Source organism: Misgurnus anguillicaudatus, chromosome 18, assembly GCF_027580225.2.
Source record: "Misgurnus anguillicaudatus chromosome 18, ASM2758022v2, whole genome shotgun sequence".
NCBI lineage: Eukaryota > Metazoa > Chordata > Actinopteri > Cypriniformes > Cobitidae > Misgurnus > Misgurnus anguillicaudatus.
Genome location: NC_073354.2, coordinates 30,541,239 through 30,563,708, shown reverse-complemented (window position 1 = coordinate 30,563,708; position 22,470 = coordinate 30,541,239). Strand labels below are relative to the sequence as shown.

Sequence of the window (22,470 nt, the reverse complement as noted above, 5' to 3'; positions counted from 1 at the left end):
TCCCCATCAGGGGTAAAAATTATTAATCAGAGGAAGGGATATAAAGACCAGAGGGGGGATAATCCCCCCAGGCACCCCAGCGAATCGCACTGTGGTTTTAACCAGGTTGTGATGTGTTGAGAGTCGAGGTACTTACAGAAAGCGAGCGAAGTCGCAGAAGCCCCTCCCATGACGCGAATTTCCACGTGAATGTCTCAATAACTAGAATTTCATGCACGTCTTTCACTCATGAATGAAGCGAGTAAATGCAAAATGTTCAAGCAGCAAACTAGACGCAGTAGACGCGAATTTGATGCCTCAAACGCGGCTGGTGGGAACCCACGGTAAGTAGTGGTGCATTAAAAACAACTTTCTTTTGCACACCTCACCCCCAACACACACCAAATTTGAAAGTCCTTACCAAGGGAGAGTGTGTTTATTTGCTTAGGTGCTTTGGATGAAACCGATACACTTGGCTTCCAGTGGCAGGCTATTTGAGAAGTGCATTGTGGGAAAGGTTGCAGCAAAGAGAAGAGAGGGGAGAAGAGCGCTGATGGTGGGATAACACTTCTCATCTGTGATTAATGCTCTTCCCTTCACCTCCTGCCCCATGTACTCGTGAGGTCTCCGGTCTTGCTATCCAACATTGTCTACAGAACCCGGCGGACGTTCTCACATCTGTTTGTGTCGTGCGCAGAAAATAGGAGTCACCTGAAACAAAACCTTTGCCATACAAAAAGCAACTGTACTGAAAAGGCGTGCGTTTATCTGACATTCAAAATTCCTCTACGGAAATCTTTACTAAGGTTCGGGCGAATGGCTGGCTGATATTTATTTTTGAGAGGACACCTTTGGGGCGTTTGAGGAATTTGTTCCTGGGCAGATTTCTCCTTCTCTTTGAAAGAGAGAGAGCAGGCAGTATGTAGTGTAAGACCACTGCTCTCTCTCTCTCTCTCTCTCTCTCTCTCTCTCTCTCTCTCTGCATGGGTACATTAGCAAATGAGCTGTATAGAGTAGCAGTGATGTCATCAGCCGTGGGATTTGCCTGACCATGAACAGTCTTCCTAATCCACTGACTGGACTTTTGCATAAAGGTGCAGTAGAATGGAAAACTGTGTTTAGGCATAGATGAATAATGGAGTTCTGTACATGGTAATGACATATCATGAGCATTAAACAAGATCGTTTCCTTCGTTTTATGTAAACACCGTACATGCAAAAGACATTGAAAACAGGCCAATCTCATCATAACGGCGACTGTGACTTTACAGTCGAGATGTGGGCCATCAAAATTAAATTACAAATTAAATTAGGTACAATGTTGTTACAATGCTAAAAACAAAGTTGGGACTGCTGAGTTAGCGCTATATGCTAGTTCATGCTTTATGCTAGCGTTTAGACTGACGTTCTACTATTGACGTTACAGTTACGTTTTGCAGGTCCATACTGAAAAAACCCCCACAAACTTACCAACCAGAAATGTCCATTACCAATCTCCGAACTGTTTATTATTCCTCAAAATCTGTATCTTTGTATCTGATACCTGCTCAGACATAAAGTCTGTTTACACACACACAAAACTACTGAAAGGAGCTGCTCTGTGAAACAGCCAATCAGAGTAGAGCTCAACATTATTATTCATGACCCTTTCAAATAAGGTAATAATAAACCATTTCATCCTAGTGTTGTAAATGGACGTTTTTGGATAATTTTGGCACTTAATAAAGCCACATACCTTCTGTGTAGATATCAAAGAACAATTTACCATATTATTTTAATGCATTCTTTGGCACCTTTAACTTTTGAATATATTAGTATTTATATCTACTTAGATCATTTTATATATATATGCATTTGCCAGACACTTTTATCCAAAGTGACTTGCAGTGCATCCAATCTATACATTTTATCAGTATGTGTATTCCCTGGAAATTGAAGCCATGACCTTTGCATTGCTAATGCAATGCTCCACTATTTGAGCTACAGGAACATGTACATTTTCATATCAATCACCTATGATACGTTTCAGTCCCTCACCTCGTTCTTATCCCATGTGCTGTTTTAAATATTAAATGTCATTTATATTACAGCAACTGCTGGTAATGATGGTGAGAGGCTTCGGTGAGAATTTCACATGATATTGTCAGCTGTGTGGGCACTGTCTGTCCCGTCCCTGTTGCTTACCTTCAGCCGTCACAGCTGTACGATGTGACATATGCTAACAGAAATCTCCCTCTCGATGTCAACTCCCAGTCTTTGTTCCCATGCGCTGGGCTCGAACAGGCCCCTGCCGGTGGTCTTTTGACAGCCGGTGGTCTTTTGACAGCTGGTAAAATCTGAGTCACCGCTTTTTCGCATTATGCTGGTTGCAACATGCGTTGTTCTCAACAGGCAGCCGTAGCCAAGGGTTTATCCAGTCAGGTTAATAAATGCTAAACTGGTGAGCTACTGGAAACATTTTCACTTGCAATAATCAATTCAAGCTTGTTCTATTACAGCGTGGCATCATGGCGTTTCTTTGTTATTGAATACATTACATTGTATTTACATGAATGCATTTATTAACAGTGCATTCAGATATGGATATAGGGATTAGTGGTGTAAGAAAATATATGCATGTGAGTGCAAAAATGCAATATCGATATTTGATCATAAAGGTTAATGACAGTTGTTCTTAAACAGTGAAAGGAAGTACTAGGGGCGTGCCACAATTTTTTGGCCAAGGTACAGTATGTACACTCACCTAAAGGATTATTAGGAACACCATACTAATACTGTGTTTGACCCCCTTTCGCCTTCAGAACTGCTTTAATTCTACGTGGCATTAATTCAACAAGAAATGTTGACTCATATTGATAGGATAGTATGTTGCAGTTGATGGAGATTTGTGGGATGCACATCCAGGACACAAAGCTCCCGTTCCACCACATCCCAAAGATGCTCTATTGGGTTGAGATCGGGTGACTGTGGGGGCCATTTTAGTACAGTGAACTCATTGTCATGTTCAAGAAACCAATTTGAAAAGATTTGAGCTTTGTGACATGGTGCATTATCCTGCTGGAAGTAGACATCAGAGGATGGGTACATGGTGGTCATAAAGGAATGGACATGGTCAGAAACAATGCTCAGGTAGGACGTGGCATTAAAACCAGTTGGTACAAAAGGGCCTAAAGGGTGCCAAGAAAACATCCCTCACATCATTACACCATCAGCACCAGCCTGCACAGTGGAAACAAGGCATGATGGATCCATGTTCTCATTCTGTTTACGCCAAATTCTGAATCAACCATCTGAATGTCTCAACAGAAATCGATACTCATCAGACCAGGCAACATTTTTCCAGTCTTCAACTGTCTAATTTTGGTGAGCTCGTGCAAATTGTAGCCTCTGTTTCCTATTTGTAGTGGAGATGAGTTGTACCCGGTGGGGTCTTCTGTTGTTGTAGCCCATCTGCCTCAAGGTTGTGCGTGTTGTGGCTTCACAAATGCTTTGCTGCATACCTCGGTTGTAACAAGTGGTTATTTCAGTCAAAGGAAAATACACATACATTTGTTCATAATTTACCCAAACAGGGGTTCAAACAGTCCAGCATTTTTAGATTGCATGAAGTAAAATACAGTAAAATCTAGATTTAAAATAATTAAGGCTTGTTTTTCACAGTTGTTTTTTCAACCAAGAGTATGATAGTAATTTTGATCTTTTTATACGAAAAAATGGAATTATCAAAAATCTATACAAACTACGGTCAAGGTTATGTTAAGAAAATGTAACAGCGAAATTAATGAGTTTGCTCGATAAAAAAATTAATGAGTTTGCTCGATGCAAGAATGTTCACAAATTCTTATACCTATGCCAAAAACGGTTTGTATATTTGCCTTATTAATAGTCCCACTTCTGGGTTTTATGTACCCTCTTCCATATTAAGCCTGTTGGTTGAGCGGTAAAATTTGCATAACCCGATGTGCTAACAATTCTCCCTGTGCTCTGTTGCTAAGATGCACGGCGGGACTCAGTCTACTCGCTCAATTTCCCCAGCGCTTCTCTTCAGCGTTCCCCAGATGATTGCTTGGGATTCCTGTCTCAGACATTCATTTCAACATCTGAACCCGTTTGTGTCTCGCCTTGAACCGTTCATTCTGACTGCAGTTCTGAGACGTTTGTGAGAATGATAAGGAAAGGAAGGGACATTGAGTGGCAGCTTTGTGAGGAAAATGGATGGGGATAAAAACAAGGAATTAAATTGAATGAAATCATTGCAGGAGGTGTATAAGGATTATTGCAGAAAACCACATTTTTCAAAGTCATATTAATGGAGGATTAACATGGCAACTTTTTAAATGTGATGTATTTTATTTATTTTTAACATTTTCTAAATCTTAACTTAAAAGGCGACACTTGATGGTTCCAGGTTCATTAATGTAGTTAAACCTAAAGCCCGGGATACACTGCACGATTATTACAGTTTACACATTTATTTAGCGCCGCCCGCTTGTGATCCGATCGACCAAAACGCATCTTAATACCAGGTGTAAACAGCCTCAAAAGTTGATCTCCATCAAATCTCCTATGAGCAATAAAATTTTCCTCTGAGTAGTATCCAAACTCTAAGGGCTGGTTTCCCGAACAGGGATTAGTTTAATCCAGGACTAGGCCTTAGTTTAATTAGGAAATATAACTAGTTTTATCAAACATGCCTTACTAAAAACATTACTTGTGAGCATTTTAAGGCAAAACAAAGAGCACTGATGTATTTTAAGATATGTGAGTGCAAGTTGTTTTCAGTTTGGACAGCTCTTACATTTAGTTTAGTCTAGGACTAGTCTAATCCCTGTCTGGGAAACTGCCCCTAAACTTCTTGCTAAAACTCTGTTAAAGCCATTCTTCCATTCGTCCAGTTGTGACCGTCCCTTTGCATATATATTGAAAACAACAACACCAGACAGAACTCATAAGCTGTCAGTCCTTGAACGATTTATGAAACGCCTAGAGAAGAAAAGGTAACTGTTCTGATAAAACATAACACCCAGAGGAAAGGAAAAAATCAATTGACCTCATTACATGCTGATCCCTCAAGACCTGCATGAAAAACCTGTCGCCACCGCCAAGTGCATCTCGGGTCTTAATTCGGTGGCGAGTCTTGCTCAGAGTCTTGGCAGATGCCAGTTCAGCAGGCGATTGCCGCAAGCTCTCGCAAATGTCAACAGTGGGCATAAATCCCAGCTGATCTTATTCAAAGTCTATTTTTGTTTCTTTTCATCCATTCGTTGAACCCCTTCAGTTCTTTTATGTCTTGCTTTTTTAACCATCACTCTTTTGGAGTGAGTAACGTCAAGGGCCAGGGTTGAGTGACAGAAGGTCTGATATTGTCAGCGCGGCTGACGCGGCAGAGCGTCTCATCTGATAAAACACCGACCGGGGTTTGAATGACAGAACCCTGTTACTCTGCACAAGTAGGAAGTTGACAAGAGATGGTTTATGGGTCAGTGACAAAAACGGTTTGGCAAGATGAGAAATTCAAAAATCTTTTAAAAAAACTACGCATCAGGTTTATTTCAATGCACATAGGGGCGGTTTCCCGGACAGGGATTAGACTAGTCCTAGACTAAAATAAATGTAAGAGCTATCCAAACTGAAAACAGCTTGCACATATCTTAAAATACATCAGTGCCCTTTGTATTGCTTCAAAATGCACACAAGTCACTATTTTTATGAAAGTTAAGACTGAATGGACCTGAAAATGTCAAATGGTGTAACCGCCAATTGCGCCAAAGAATGAGAAATATTAAATATTTTATCCAATTTGATGGCATGTAAATGTACTCATCAAAAAAAAATTTTTAAAAAAAATAATTGTATTAGTTATTTCTAAATGTAAATTTTAATGTTTAAAGTTTTTTGTAATATTTGTTGACATATGCTGAAAACAGCTCTGTTTTCTAAATAATCTTTGACAAGTGATGTAAAAATGTAAGTAAAAAAATCATATTACACTAAACTAGATGATTATATTTTATTTCACATTTTTATGAATATATTTATATTTTCATTAAAAAAAATACTAGTTATACCAATTGACACAGACCGGTTACACCACATTGACATTTTTGCAATTATCCCCCAAATATTCTTTCAAAATGAAATAAAACCAGAAATTTTAGACTTGGTCCTCAAAAAAGAGAATTTATACAAGTAATCTGCAAATTTATTTTGAAATTTTAACCCTTTTACATTTAATTGAACCATATATGGACACAAAATAAATAACGTCACGTCATTGACCCTAATACCATCTGCAGAGATAATAAAGGTCTCTTTCATGTGTTTTATCTCGAACTCAGTAAAGCGGTTCAATCATAAAGGGGTCATAAGCCCTATTCGGAGGTCCTCTGTGTTTTTAATCCCGTCCGAATTGGCCATGTCTGTGTTTTTCTCTGACGACCTCCGTAAGAATTCCAGAGCAATTTACCTCCTGTTTTTCGCCGAACTCAGAGGTCCTCTGAGAAATTTAATCCCGTCCGAATATTGTATTTCCTGAGTCCCATTCATTCAGATATGAATGTTTTTTTCGCATTCGGCAAAATAAATTAATTAAATCAAGACGAGCTGAATATCAAACCCTGTTAAGACTGGCCACTGTAATATCATTAACGTTATAAGAAACTCTGTTTAAAGTTGTTCAACTTCGGAATGGTAATGTTAATTAATAAAGATAATAAATTGTTATTAATCATTATTTCTTTATTTATTTGTGTTTATTATAAGCAGACAGTTATATAAAACACGTAGGCTAACATTACTTTAGTAGGATTTGTATATTTTATTTTGATTTGTTAAAATTAAATTAATAAATTACATGTTCTGTCATAATTTTACATTTAAAGCAAAATATTAAACATTACAAACACGCGTATTCAGAGCACATGCTCTTTTGCAACGCCCAAATGCATGAAACAGACACTCCCATCTCTGGAATAGCCTGCATCAGTTAATCCCGTCCGAATCGGTACATAAAATCACAGACGTCCTGGGTGACACGTTGAAACTCAAACGTTGTTTGGAAAACTAATCCCGTACAAATAGTACTATAGACTTTTTCCATGTTGAAGTGCTATAATTGGGTTCCCAGTTCATCTATTAGCCTAGAAAACGTGAAAAAAAGCAGTAACTTAGTTTTGGTAAACTATTCTCTGCAAGCATGTGAAAAATTCAGATTTTGCCTGTTTTGTGACGTAGGTAGCAAGTCTTATTACAATAATACCGCCCCTTAATCTGCAATATCCAGAAAGAAAAAAAATAATAATTGACAGAAAAATTGAGTTTCAATTTTAACAATCCACCATTATGGTGATCAGTGTTTGCATTTTATCAGCTCATTTGCATTTTTGCATTTGCATTCCCAAAATGGCACATTTTTGCCACAAAGTGGCGATTTTAACATGATATAATAAATTATCTGTAGGGTATTTTGAGGTAAAACGTTACATACACAGTCTGTGGACACTGAAGACTTATTTTGCATCTTTAAAAAAACTTGATAATATGACCCCTTTAAAATGATCTTAAAGGGATAGTTCACCCGAAAATGAAAATTCTGTCATAATTAACTCACTCTTATGTTGTTACAAACCTGTATCAATTTATTTGTTCTATTAAACATGAAGAATGATATTTTGAGGAATGTTTGTAACCAAACCATTCATGAGCCCCATTCACTTCCATAGTATAATTTTTTCTACCATAGAAGTGAATGGGGCTTATGATTTCAAAATATTCATTTTTAGGTTAACTATCCCTTTAAATGAGATCTCTCTTTCCTATTGTTTGACTGGACAACATATGACAATACAGTCTTAGCAGCTGACAGGGCAGGGGTGTTTTTTTGTGTTGCGTACGTTATGACATAGGGGGATTATTTCCAGCTCTGTCAAAACAAACATGATATTTATTAGATTAGCTTGCAGGATGTTTTGCAGGTATTGCATTGGTGGGCATTTAAAAAACCAAGTCCTTGAGCAATTTCACCGGCCCTGACATGCAGCATCACACCAACCATACGCCTGCGGGTTTTAGGTTTAAATTCTTTATCTATCTCTGTGTTTGTCAGTATAAAACCTTTCACTTAACCGGTTACGCTCTGGCAGGAACGGAAATATCTCTGGTGTGTTATAAAATTGCCATTACTGATGGAGGTCACAGAAGCAATTATCCAAGAGTCATTGAGGCTTTGCTTCCAGCACCGCCTGACCTCTCGAACTCAGCTGGACGTCTGCCCACCACCCATTTCTCTCCTACTACAATATGAGCACTGACACGTGCGTCAGAGGGCCAACAGGTCCGCCAAGCACGATGTCGTACGTCTCACTTTTTGCAGATTCTCCCTTCTGCTTCCCTCGGCGGTCTGAACAAGACTTATAAGTCCGGCGTTATGATTTGTGTTTGTGAGTACAGAGGTCGCAACGCGGCAGCATCGCTCTTTTAGGAGTATAAAACTGAAAATGCAAGGCAAGCGTGTCCCAGTAGGCTTTAGATACTCGGCAGTTTTTGGCAGGCAGTGTGGAAAGCAGGTACTCAAACAATATTTTGTCAAGATCGATGTGATGTCTGAATTCATTACTGTAAACAAAGAACAATTATGCTCTTTATTGGAGATTCTCTTTTTACAGCAGACTATCAATACAGCGCGGTAAAGCTCAGGGCCGTGATATGAAATAAAATCAAACAAAGTAGACACATCCTTAAATTAACACCAGAGCTGAATATGGTTGATTGCATGTCACCATGTCACATGGAGACCACAAATAAATTCACACAAGCTTAAAAAGTACTTCGAAAATATAAACAGTAAAGGTGGTGTTCATGTAGCTCAACAGGTAGCATTGTGTTGGCAGTGCAAAAGGTTTTGGGTTTGAAAAACACCGTGCACCCTTTCACGGTATACATTTTTTATCAGTATGTGTGTTCCCTGGGTTCGAACCCATGACCATTTGGGCTGCTAATGCACGCTCTACCACTGAGCTATACAGGACCACTGTATTTTTTCCATTTGATATTAGTACAAAATATGAGGGTTTAAATGCTCATGATAAAGCCCTCTTCTGCCTCAGCAGGTTCTGCGTTCAAAATGTTTACATTTCTTCTTTCGATTTTCTCCATCAGATTCCCTGTAAGGATCTTGTGTTGTGTACAGAACTGTGTTGTTTCCTCTGAGCGTCGGTGGTGCCATGTTATAGAGAAGCTTATCCCCTCCGGCTAAGTGCCTCCTCAATTGTGAAAGTGGAAAATTGGGTGTGATGTGTTGTTTGGAAATCAAAGTGGTTGCGATGAAAGTAAAGGCTTTACTCCCTTTTTTGTTATCCTTCTCTACTAACGCAGTCAAATTCTGCCAGTTGTCAACAAAAGCGAGAACCCATTGGCGCGTAACACTGCCTCACAGATTGTTGCTCTTTAGAGAAATATTGGCAGCGATAGATAGACAGGGTGGTTTATTATCAGTGGTTTTTAAAGAAAATATTACTAAACATTCCGGAGAAGCAGAATGTTTTGAGATGGACATTAGTGTTGTTGATAGAGCATCAAATGCGGGCTCATATCAGGATGGGTGTCACCCTGTTTCAAAGACTTTTTAATTTAGTTTGCCCTACTCTGAGACTTTTTTTCATACCTGGTTTTAGCCTTTCCCTTTTGCAGGAATTCAATCTCTGCTTATTAGTTTGAACAGACAACCTTGTTGTGCACATTATACAGCACGGTATAGAGATGCATACTAAGACTGGAAAGCGTCCAGTGAATAAAGAGTAATCTAATGAATGGAAAGGCATTTTGGCACAGGAGTTTGGTCTTGTGAAGACTCTTTGCTTTTTCTGGAAGTTTAGTGTTTGTCTGAAGATTGTTAGGTCTGTGATTTTTGGTAAAATATAGACTTATACTGTTGTCTGCTTTATATCAGTGGGAATGACCCTGAAGATATCTATCATGCAAACCCCATTATTGCACATTAAATATGATAGATGGATGGATAAGTAGGTATGTATGTAGGTATGTAGGTATGTAGGTAGATAGGTAGGTAGGTAGGTAGGTAGGTAGATAGGTAAATAGACAGACAGACAGACAGACAGACAGACAGACAGACAGACAGACAGACAGACAGACAGACAGAAAGACCGACCGACCAACAGACAGACAGAAAGACCGACCGACCAACAGACAGACCGATAGACAGATAGACCAACAGACAGACAGACAGACCGATAGACAGACAGACCGATAGACAGACAGACCGATAGACAGACAGACCGATAGACAGACAGACCGATAGACAGACAGACCGATAGACAGACAGACCGATAGACAGACAGACCGATAGACAGACAGACCGATAGACAGACAGACCGATAGACAGACAGACAGACAGACAGCCAGACCGGTAGCCAGACAGACCGCTAGTCAGACAGACCGATAGACAGACAGACAGACCGACAGACAGACCGACAGACAGACAGACAGACAGACAGACAGACAGACAGACAGACAGACAGACCGACAGACAGACCGACAGACAGACAGACAGACAGACAGACAGACAGACAGACAGACAGACAGACAGACAGACAGACAGACAGACAGACAGATATATAGACAGACAGACAGACAGACAAATAAACAGACAGACAGACAGACAGGCCGACAGACAGGCCGACAGACAGACCGACTGACTGACTGACTGACTGACTGACTGACTGACTGACTGACAGACAGACAGACAGACAGACAGACAGACAGACAGACAGACAGACAGACAGACAGACAGACAGACAGACAGACAGACAGACAGATAGATAGATAGATAGATGGATAGATAGAAAGACCAACAGACAGACAGACAGACCAACAGATCGACCTATAGACAGACAGATGGATAGATAGATAGACAGACAGACAGACAGATAGACAGACATACAGACCGACAGACAGACAGACTTACAGACAGATCGATAGACATATAGATAGACAGACAGACAGACAGACAGACAGATAGATAGATAGATGGATAGATAGAAAGACCAACAGACAGACAGACAGACCAACAGATCGACCTATAGACAGACAGATGGATAGATAGATAGACAGACAGACAGACAGATAGACAGACATACAGACCGACAGACAGACAGACTTACAGACAGATCGATAGACATATAGATAGACAGACAGACAGACAGACAGACAGACAGAAAGACCAACCGACAGACAGGCCGATAGACTAACCAACAGACTGACAGACAGACAGACAGACAGACAGTCAGACAGACAGACAGACAGATAGATAGATAAACAGACAGAAGACAGATAGATAGACAGACAGACAGATAGACAGACAGATAGACTTACAGACCGACAGACAGACAAACAGAAAGACAGACAGACTGACCGACCGACAGACAGACAGAAAGACCAACCGACAGACAGACCGATAGACTGACCAACAGACCGACAGACAAACAAACTGACAGACAGACCGACAGACAGACAGACAGACAGACAGACAGACAGATAGACAGATAGATAGAACACATACTAATAAAATGTATGCACTGTAAGTCACTGAGATTTAAGTGTCTGTGAAATGCATGTAAAAAAACAAAAATGTAAATCTTACTATGAACAATTGACCCATTTTTGTTCTATTTTTACTTTTTCTAAAAAAAAAAGTAAAGCATCCGATTTCAGTGAAACATAACTGTACCTTTAGATTTATGAGCTATATAGCAACCTCGGAGCAATAAAAATTTTGTCTGGACAACTTGTTCTTTCATAACATGAATAATACATTTACACTGGAATCATTCGGTTTGATCTTGCAGTCCAGCAAAGCATATTTTTCTAAATAATACATTTCATTCGCCTGCATTGCGAATCCCTTTCGCATGTTTTTTCTTTACAAAACGTCACTTAAGTAGCCGAGAACTCCACAAACCAGCGAATAAATGCAAAACCTTGATTAAAGAGCTAAAAAGGTTCATTTAGCATTGCTAACAAGACTTCTCGACGCTAGCTCCGAGCTACAGCATGGTCTTACCCGTGATAATGTACTGCGTCTAATTCATTTTAAGAGCCAGGTGGACGAAGCCCAAGAAGGTCAGCGCTGAAATGAATTTCTTCCGAGCACTAAAAGGTGGCAGAGGGGTATTCCATATAGGTTAAAGAATTACTTTCCAAAACCACAAGGACTACTGAAAGTCATTTGTAATGTTTTAACTAATTATCAGACTGGAAATACTGTAATATTACTTTAAGTGTATCTGAATATTAAGGCTTTAAATTTGTTATTCTTTTGTTCCTGTGGCAGTTTTTGTACTAAGACTGTTGGTGGCACAGTAAGAAGGTCAAAGATGACATGTCTATTATTGCCGTAGCCTACAGCAGAGACCCAATTAAAACACACAAGTGAAATACCATGTGATAAAATAGCATGTAAAGTAGATTATTTGGTGATTTGCATATGTGTTGTGTTAATTGTACACATGCATAATAGATTCTTAAATTTACAAAGAGATGGTGATGGGTCATGGTGGTTGCAATAGGCATCTTTGTCTCCAAGTTCCGAGCTGAACAAACATTTCAGCCATACTTGTAATATCATATTTGCTTCAGGTCAAGCAGTACTCAATCCTTTTTAAAATAGCACTGTTTTATTGAAAAACTGTTTGACTGATGACTCATAAAAAACACACCACTTCCTTACTCACCCCGTAAACGACCCAGGCGACCATATAATCAGCATTTCTTTATGTCAGCTCTCTGCGTTTAACAAGCATAAATAAACCATTCACCCTTGATTTGCTCAGTAAAACAAAACACCGGTTGCCCCCGGATAAGTGTTTGCACTTTGAAGATTGCAAAGACGTTGGTGCGTCTGGACATGGGCGGTTGTTGGCATGTTAAGTAGCCCAATAGCGCAGTCTATAAATGCCAGGAGTGAGCAGCCCACCTGTAGAGAAGCCCAGCGCCTGAAGAAAGTCAAGGACATGTGAATTAGTCCAAGCCGCCAAAATGCAAGCACAGTTTCAGGCCAAGAAATGAGATGAGTGATGCTCCATCAACATTGAATAAACCAGGTTATTGTGCACAAAACAAGGTAATGTACAGTACTGTGCAAAAGTCTTAGGCCACTATGCCAAATTAGATTTGTTGTTTTTGCGATGTTATAGTGATCATATATAATTGTTTCTCAGTCTCTTTAATAGAATACATCCAGAAAATACAGGAAATGTGTATATAGTATTAAAAACTATAAGAATGTAAACTGATGGGTCAGGTTTTTAGGGTAAACTCCCCTTCCACTTGAGCAATAGCAGGAAACTGCAGGATCTCTTGAACCTAAATAAAAGTTAAGGATTAGTCCATTTTCTTAAAAAAGAATCAACATCACAACTTCTCGATACTAATTAATGTCTTTGTGTCAGTTTATTGTTTAAAATTGTCCGCGAATGATCTTTTGACGTCATTTCGCAATTACGAGAGGTCACGCTGGCACGTCGCACAGGAAGACAAGAAGTTGTGATTTAGAAGTGCGTACTTTTTATTTTTCTTGCCAAAAATGAGAATCGTTTCACTAGACAAGCCACCCATGCCTCATTTGGGATCGCCCAGAGTCCCTTGAAACTGCAATTTTAAACTGCATTAAAACTGTTAAGTGTTGGGGTCCATTAAAGTCCATTAAAATGAGAAAAATCTTGGAATAATTTCTTCTTGACTGAACAAAGAAATACATCAACATTTGGATGACATGGTGGTGAGTAAATTATCTGGATTTTTTTCAAAGAAAATTGACTAATCATTTAAATCCTAATTTCAAATTTTAAAGAAATTAATCTTTTTACTTCATTCTGCTTAAAAACACTCAAGATGTGTTTAGTGCCAAGAGAGGTCACACTAAACACCGCCAATGCCTAAAGAAGACATTTTTTTTGTATATATTTCCTGTATTTTCTGTTTGTATCTTAATAAAATAGTTTTATCTTAAACAAGTCTGGTGATGATGGTTCAAGACTTTTGCACAGTACTGTAGGTAATGTAAGAAACTATAAGAGTAGTGCTAGATGGAGGCGTTTTCAAAGGGGTCATATTGTGAAAAAATTTACATTTTCCTTGATCTTTTTTTGAATACTTAACTCTTTCCCCGCCAGCATTTTTGTTTAAAGTTTAATGCCTTACAGAAAATGTTCTTCTTTAAAAATATAAACATACAATATATCAAATGAAAGAACAGACCCTCTGCTTCCAAAAAAAAAAAAAAACCGGTTTCATCCTACCCTAATTTGTTCTCTTTTTATCACCTCTCAAATATGGGTAGGTTTCTTCAAAAATACAAAATTTTTAGCAAAAAGCTGATATAATTGCATTTTTTGGAAGGACTTTTGTTAGAGGTCAGATTCAGAGCTATAATCAAAACATACACGGAGTTTGAACTGTTTTGGTCTTGGGATGATTTAGTGTTTTATAAGTTGGGTAAGAGCGCCACCTGGTGGATAATAGCGGAAATATGATTGCCATAAAATCTTGTCATTGGCAGGGAAGCATTTTCTCTTAATTGACGAGTTAACTCGTTAATGGCGGGGAAAGAGTTAATGTATCGTGAAACATTGTAACCTCATTCCCTGTACAAAAAGATGATTTATTGAAGATTTTATCATTTACACTGATATTAAAGATTAATGCACTACATTTCAGAGCAAATTGTTTTTTATTTGAACCAATCAGAATGTAAAGCAGGCAACAAGATGATTATTGTTGAAAGATGGGTTATTTAAAACTATAAATTTGACTTAAATGCAGCTTATTTTGTATTTTACATGCAGTGTTTCTTAAAGGGGACATGTCACAATATTTTTTAAGATGTTAAATAAATCTTTGGTGACCCCAGAGTACATATGTAAAATTTTAGCTCAAAATACCATATAGATAAGTAACTATAACATGTTAAAATTGCCACTTTGTAGGTGTGTGCAAAAATATGCTGTTTTGGGTGTGTCCTTTAAAATGCAAATGATCGGATGAAGTGCAAACACTGATCACAATGATGGTGGTTTGTTGCAGTTGCAATTCAATTTCTCTCTCTCATTCTTTCTCTCTGCACTAAATGGCTGTGCCGTGGTTGGATACGGCAGATTAAGGGTATTATTATAATAAGATCTCCTTATGACATCTTTTTACACCTTATGACATCATAAGGAGAGCCAATTTTCAATTACCTTATTTTTCACATGATTGCAGAGAATGGTTTACCAAAACTAAGTTACTGGGTTGATCTTTTTCACATTTTCTAGGTTGATAGAAGCACTGGGAACCCAATTATTGCACTTAAACATGGAAAAAGTCAGATTTTCATGCCATGACCCCTTTAAAGGCATGGCAACACATTTTTTTTCTGCCTTTATTTTTATTCAAGTGGATATAGCTTTAACCAGTCACATACTTAAAGATGCAATTTGTATTATCAAATCAATAACAATGATGTTGTTTAATGACGCTCTGAAGCAGCGTGGAATTATGGGATTTGTAGTCTTTAACTCAACCGCTGATGGCCATCAATCAGACGTGAACGAGAAATCACGTTGATGGATAAAGTAATCAAGTCTTATAAATGTTGCGTTTGATGACATCGTTTATTTCATTATGTAAGTTTATATGTGATGTTCAAAACGAAATTGTTAGTCATAGATGTTACACTATTAGTCCAAATTCGATGCTTAACACAGCACAGAATTAAGTTTTCAACTTACAATCTACAATGATTTTTCACATATTGTATTGACAGTAAAAATCTTATTTTGAAGTGTCTTAAAATGACCATTTATATTGCTGTACAATACCTCTTGATGTGCATATCGTCCGCGGGAAGACGTGCTGATTACAATCTACACACGAATGTTGTGATCAATATAATAGCATACGTTTTTTGAAGGGTTACGAATTAAAACAACTCGCGTAAAACACAAGCAGAATCAGAATCTCGGTCTAGTTAAATGTTGTCGTGAAGCTCTCTCCATCCAGATAATGCAACAACAAATTGATCCTCTCTCGTTTTGTTCCAAACTCTTCTTGGGTCGTTTGGTTGGCCCGTACGCTTACAGGAGCAGTCTTTGCTGACACAACCAGCGGCAGACGGTAAAGAGTTATCCATAAGTTCATAAGCAAGTGCGTAGCCTGACCGGCGCTATCGCATAGTTCCGCATTTGTCCACGACACTGTCTGCGTCCGAAAACTCAAGGCAGTGACTTGTTGCCTCGCTGCCTCATGAGGAAATGACTTCGGAGGCATGAAGGCAGCTCAGAGAAAGACTTTCAGATGCACTTCAAAGGCAGCGTGTTTGAAATATAAACAGAGAGCGCCTTTGTGATAAATAATCACATATTTGAAAACTACAATACTAATTTCTCACTAGAAATGCAATTAAAATGTGTAAAAAGTGAAAATATACGTTTATTTACACTAAATTTGTGCTCCAGTTGCATCCTTGCCCGCCATTTTATTTTTTTGGAACTCGACCCCTGTTGTCATGTGGTTTTTACGTTAGTAAAGGTGGTGACAAAGGGTCACATGGATATTAACGTCATTGACAGGAGACTGCACTGCCCCGTGTCAATGTTTTAATGGAAATTTTCTCACGATTTACAAGTAGTTGAAAACATTACAGATATTGATAGTAATCAGCTGGACAAAATATATAACACTGGCCTCGTGGTTTTTGGACATTTTACTGCAAATATCTTACAAATTGCACCTTTAACCAGCTATTTTTTTGTTGTTGTTGTTGGGAATCAAGTTGCATCGTGCTTTAAAGATAAACATATTAAACATTAAAATCCATTTATCGAAAACCGCAGGCGATGAGGAACAGGCAATGGCTTTAACTATAAGATACTCGCATTGAGATTAGTGCTTTGCTTCGAGACGCATCCTCTATTATTTATCATCTCCTTAGAAACCCGCCTGCATGTATTATTCACTTATACAGAATCTAAATTTAGTACTGCCTTTTGGGAATGGCATGGCACAGGAAGATGGTACACAATAGAGCAGCATGTGTCTGAGAGTGTGTGTGCACCGGTTTGCACATGGTGCCCAGTATTCTTACCATACTTCTTATACTTTACTGTAGTATGGATGCTAGAATGTGCAGTATACCATAGAGCACACTTTGACAAATGCTATCTCACAATACATCACTGGATTAAAATGATAAATAACTGTTTTTATTTATTATTTAGAATAAATAATAGTCTGCGTTCAGCGATACTAATGCATGGCATGCTACTCAACTTAATTTATTGACATTATTTACATTTTAAATCCAAAGTGACTAACAGTGCATTACAAGCTATACATTTTTATCATGTGTCTAAGGTACTATTAAGCAAATATGCATATTAGGTTTTGCTAAGGTGATGCTTACTGTAAAAACATTTTTATAATATATTGTACTGCTATGTAGTAAGAAATACGGTACTGTAGCCTTATTACATAGCCTCAAGATCACACCGCTAGTGCAGAGTGTATTTACAGCCTGCTAATTTGGTTTACATCATTTGCAAACAGACGATAGCATCAGATTATCAAAGGAGCAACATGTATTGTGTGTGTTGATCCCTGATCCACCCCTTCCTGAACAAAAACACAGACTCAAGCTGCTATTATTGTATAACTGCTCCATTATCCCTCTCATCCATTCTGGTCGCTGTTTCCCAGGAACCAGAAACTGTGCTGAGGTGAGGTGACACCATGTTGCTCTCGTGTCCTTCCTATAGCTGTGCAGTATTATGCAAATGAGCGTGTCTGGAGACGGATTGCATTTGTGTCCGTGCCGCCCCGTGCTGCTGGGAGTGGTACATTATACCGTGTAAATGAGAGCAGGACCTTGAGGTATTCCTGGAATCCTAAATCTGCTTTTTTTCCCTTTTACTGCAGTGTCGTGATTATCCGGCGGGATCCGACTGCAGTCTTGGACTGTTTGTTCCGTGTATTTAGTTAAATGAACTGCTCGAAAGATAAGAATGGTGATATAAACAGTCTTGTTAATATGTCCCCCTGCTAGAGACTCCCCTGGGGGGACACAAGCTTATATCTCATGCAAAAGCAAATGGCTCTCAGACTCTTAATTGTAATCTTAAGTCTGGGTGGCCACTTATACGTCAAAGGATATTTGATTTAGGCACAACTGTGCGAGTCTGTTGCGTCTCTGCGGGCCGCTGTTGGGAAATTACTTTAAAACTGTAGCTTGCCAAAGTAAAAGCTAGTTATAATCTAAAGTACTTCTAACTGTAGTCAAGCCACTCTTTAAAAAGAAGTTACTACCAAGAGTACTTTACGGTAGCTCAGTGTGTTGAGCATTGCCTTAATAGTGCAAAGGTTGTAGGTTTGATGCCCAGGAAAAACACATAGATTAGTGTAAACACTAAAATATATAGAAAACGCTTCCCTGCGAATGACAAGATTTTCCGGCAATCCGTATTTCCGCTATGTGAAGCACTTGGCGGTCTATATTTACATAATACTTCTTTCTTTATACAGTAATGTATGTTTTTAAGAACTGTTGAAACTTTAAAGGAATAGTCTACTCATTTTCAATATTAAAATATGTTATTACCTTAACTAAGAATTGTTGATACATCCCTCTATCATCTGTGTGCGTGCACGTAAGCGCTGGAGCACGCTGCGATGCTTCGATAGCATTTAGCTTAGCCCCATTCATTCAATTGTACCATTTAGAGATAAAGTTAGAAGTGACCAAACACATCAACGTTTTTCCTATTTAAGACGAGTAGTTATACGAGCAAGTTTGGTGGTACAAAATAAAACGTAGCGCTTTTCTAAGCGGATTTAAAAGAGGAACTATATTTTATGGCGTAATAGCACTTTTGGGAGTACTTCGACTCTGCGCAGTAACACCCTCCCTCTCCCATTATGAGAGTGAGAAGGGGAACGGACTTTTCAGGCGAGTCGAAGTACTCCCAAAAGTGCTATTACGCCATAAAATATAGTTCATCTTTTAAATCCGCTTAGAAAAGCGCTACGTTTTATTTTTTATACCACCAAACTTGCTCGTATAACTACTTGTCTTAAATAGGAAAAACGTTGATGTGTTTGATCACTTCTAACTTTATCTCCAAATGGCACCATTGAACGAATGGGGCCAAGCCAAACGCCATCGAAGCGTCGCAGCGCGCTCCAGCGCCCACGCGCACGCACACAGATGACAGAGGGATGCATCAACAACTCTCAGTCAAGGCAACAACACACTTCAATACTGAAAATGAGTAATATTCCTTTAACCCCATTCACACAGCACTTTGGTTCCAGAAAATTACAGTAAAATTGACAGAGGGGCTTCAGTGTGAACACAAACACGTCCCATCATTGTAAATGTTCTGGGATCCCTCCCATAAAGAGGACCTAGTAACATTGCCGTAACATTCACGGAAAGCATTCTGTGTAAACAAGAGGCAGAAACAATGCCGTAAGGGGCGTGTCGTGGTGAGGACGAGTGTGTCATCGCAACAAGACATCAAAAACATGTGTCTCTGGCAGAAGATTAAACTACGCACTCATAAGGCGGAGTCTGTGAGCAGTCAAGAGTGGGGCGTAATCAATGTGACATCACATTGCTAGAGCCTGTTTTGTGTGACTGTTGCGGTTTAAAGGAGATTACACAAAGAAGAAAAGATGGATTTGTATAATAACAGAATGTTTCTAAACACACACTGGCAACTCATTTTCTGATAGAAACACATTTAAAAGTGCCTTTTTAGGTTAGGGGGGCTTTAAACTTAAATTGTGTTAAAAATACTTTTTCAAGGTTGCTTCAGCTACTGCACATGTGCACAGGCTGTAAAGTGCCTCACGTGACTCTATACAGAGCCCCTCCCCCAAAAACTGGAAGGCGGGACTTCAGTCGCCAGAGCGGCCATTTTGAGCATTGCATTGTCTCCTATTCATAGTAATTGCAGCGCCCAATTTTGTTGTACCAAATATCTATAGTAACAACTAAAGTACCATCATGCTACTGAAGAATCTATTTTTAAAGGGAGACTTCACTTTTTTTGGAAATATGCTAATTTTCCAGCTTATTTTCCAGTTAAAACATTTATTTTCACCGTTTTGGAATCCATTCAGCTCATCTCTGGGTCTGGCGGTACCACTTTTAGCATAGCTTAGCATAATCCATTAAATCTGATTAGACCATTAGCATCGCGCTAAAAAATAACCAAAGAGTTTCGATATATTTAAAACTCGTCTCTTCTGTAGTTACATCGTGTACTAAGACTGACGGAAAATTAAAAGTTGCGATTTGTTTTAGGTCGATATGGCTAGGAACTATACTCTCATTCTGGCGTAATAATCAAGGACTTTGCTGCCGTAACATGGCTGCAGGAGGAAAATATGAAAATTGTCTCTCAAACTGTTTCAAACTTGTATGACTTTATTCTGTGAACACCGAGTAAGAAAAAGAATAAGTGACTGAAAGTTGTAGTCTTCTATACAACTTTATTGGGTGATTGCAACTTTTAGTCCTCAACATTCTGATTTTTTAAGTTCGTTTTTTTCTCCAGACAGTAGTAGACCTGCAGACGAGAGGACTTCAAACTGTCCTGCTCTCTCATTTCTCTGGATTCAATCAGAGACGTCCAATCAGTCCGGTCCTACAAAATCAACGGTGCAACACACAACATGATTCTCTGATGAAGAGGGTTTATATAAAGCACAGCTGCGGTGCTTGAGCTTTTAAAATGCTCTGCTAAAAGAGATTTACTTCGTGTGTCCATTAAATTTGTTTGCTGCACTCAATTTTCTTGCACGGTCTTTCCATTTGTGTCATATTTTACCCTTTTAATTACTGTTGAAGTCTTTGGTGTAGTCTCTGTCTTCAAAACACGGATGTTGATGAGTAATTCAGAACCTAGAAAGCTTTATGCGTCCATGTGCTTCAGTAATTGAAAGTTGTTGTGTTTTCGAGAGGTAGAGAGTAGCATTTCTGCTTCTCAATGTCCTTATTGCTCTAAAGACCCATTTCCCACAGCGGTGTCTCGGTTTGATGCAAAGCTCCTGCCATTACAACACCTGTTTTCTCTCTTCATTCTGTCCTGTATTTATAACCAACTACATGAACATTCATTTTTGAAACACAGTTTACTTTGAAATAAAACATGAAATCGCATTAATTAATTAATCACTTTAACTTTTAATATAGAGGGCAAACTTTGAGTTAAAAATTAAAAACATCCTGATTAATATTGGTTTGTGTTTGTGTCTTTACAGCTGGCTGGGTTCATCTATGCCTGTTACGTTGTGAAGCTCATTTCAGAAGAGGAAGACAGCTGTGAGTACTTCTTTATAATTGCATAATATTTATAAGGTCATTTTATTTTATATTATTAATTTTATTTTTAAATTATATAAATATCCAGATTACCAGTTTCTGTAGAAAAGCGCTCAATTTGCTGTGCTAAGACATTACTAACAGGCACCATCACAATAACATGCATGAACGTGCATTATTCCTCTCAGTTACAATTCCTGACAAATTATTATAAAGCAAAATACATGAGGATTCATAATTAATGTGTTTACCCTAAGAAGTTAAAGGAAAACACCACCGTTTTTCAATATTTTACTATGTTCTCACCTTAACTTAGATGAATTAATACATGCTTATCTTTTTTCAATGCGTGCACTTAATCTTTGTACCGAGCGTTGTGACTGTGTTAGCATTTAGCCTAGCCCCATTCATTTCTTAGGATCCAAACAGGGATGAATTTAGAAGCCACAAAACACTTCCATGTGTTCCCTATTTAAAGACTTTACATGAGTAGTTACATGAGTAAGTATAGACCCCTTCAAGGTTTGTAAACATTGAATGACTATTGGGTGCGCACGCAGCATGGGGTCAAACTGTTCATACCATCCAGGCTTTATAATTTAATCTTACAGGGCTGAAAAATGATGACTTACCTCAAATGAAGTGAGCACTAAAAACACAAGCCTCTTTGATCTTTGCATTGTCCGTGTCTGCACGTTAATTGCTTGCAGCAGATGTTGTATTTTTTTGTTTTTGAGATTCTGCATGAATCGCACGATTTTCACAGCCTACGACGTAAGTAGGCATTTTTTACGATACCGAATAATACGCAACTAATCTGCTGTAATGGCTTTTCTGACCCCGACATGTGCAGTGGGAACCACCTGTGACGTGAACCGTGAAGGGGTCTATTGTGGAACAAAATAAAATGTGGTGATTTTTTTAAGTGGATAGAAATGAGAACTATATTGTATGGCGGAAGAGCACTTAGTTTGCAACACTTCGACCTCAGCGCGCAGTAACATATCATCACTCCTGACTTCTCCCCCTCTCGATAAAACTTCTCTAAATATTACTGCACCCGAGGTCGAAGTACTGCAAACTAAGTGCTCTTCCGTCATGCAATACAGTTGTAA

The 22,470-nt window shown here is 38.6% G+C and overlaps 1 protein-coding gene across 2 annotated transcripts in view; it reads left to right on the top strand.

Annotated features, from left to right (window-relative positions):
* The window catches only part of nkain2 (sodium/potassium transporting ATPase interacting 2), a 235,751-nt gene that overhangs the window by 186,117 nt on the left and 27,164 nt on the right, over window positions 1–22,470 (top strand). For both annotated transcript variants that reach the window (XR_008639129.2, XM_055185591.2), the window contains exon 5: window positions 21,295–21,355. Coding sequence is in view for 1 of the 2 variants with exons in the window: in XM_055185591.2 (XP_055041566.1) it covers window positions 21,295–21,355 (61 nt within the window). In the remaining variant the exon portion in view is untranslated. The remainder of the gene's footprint in view (window positions 1–21,294; window positions 21,356–22,470) is intronic.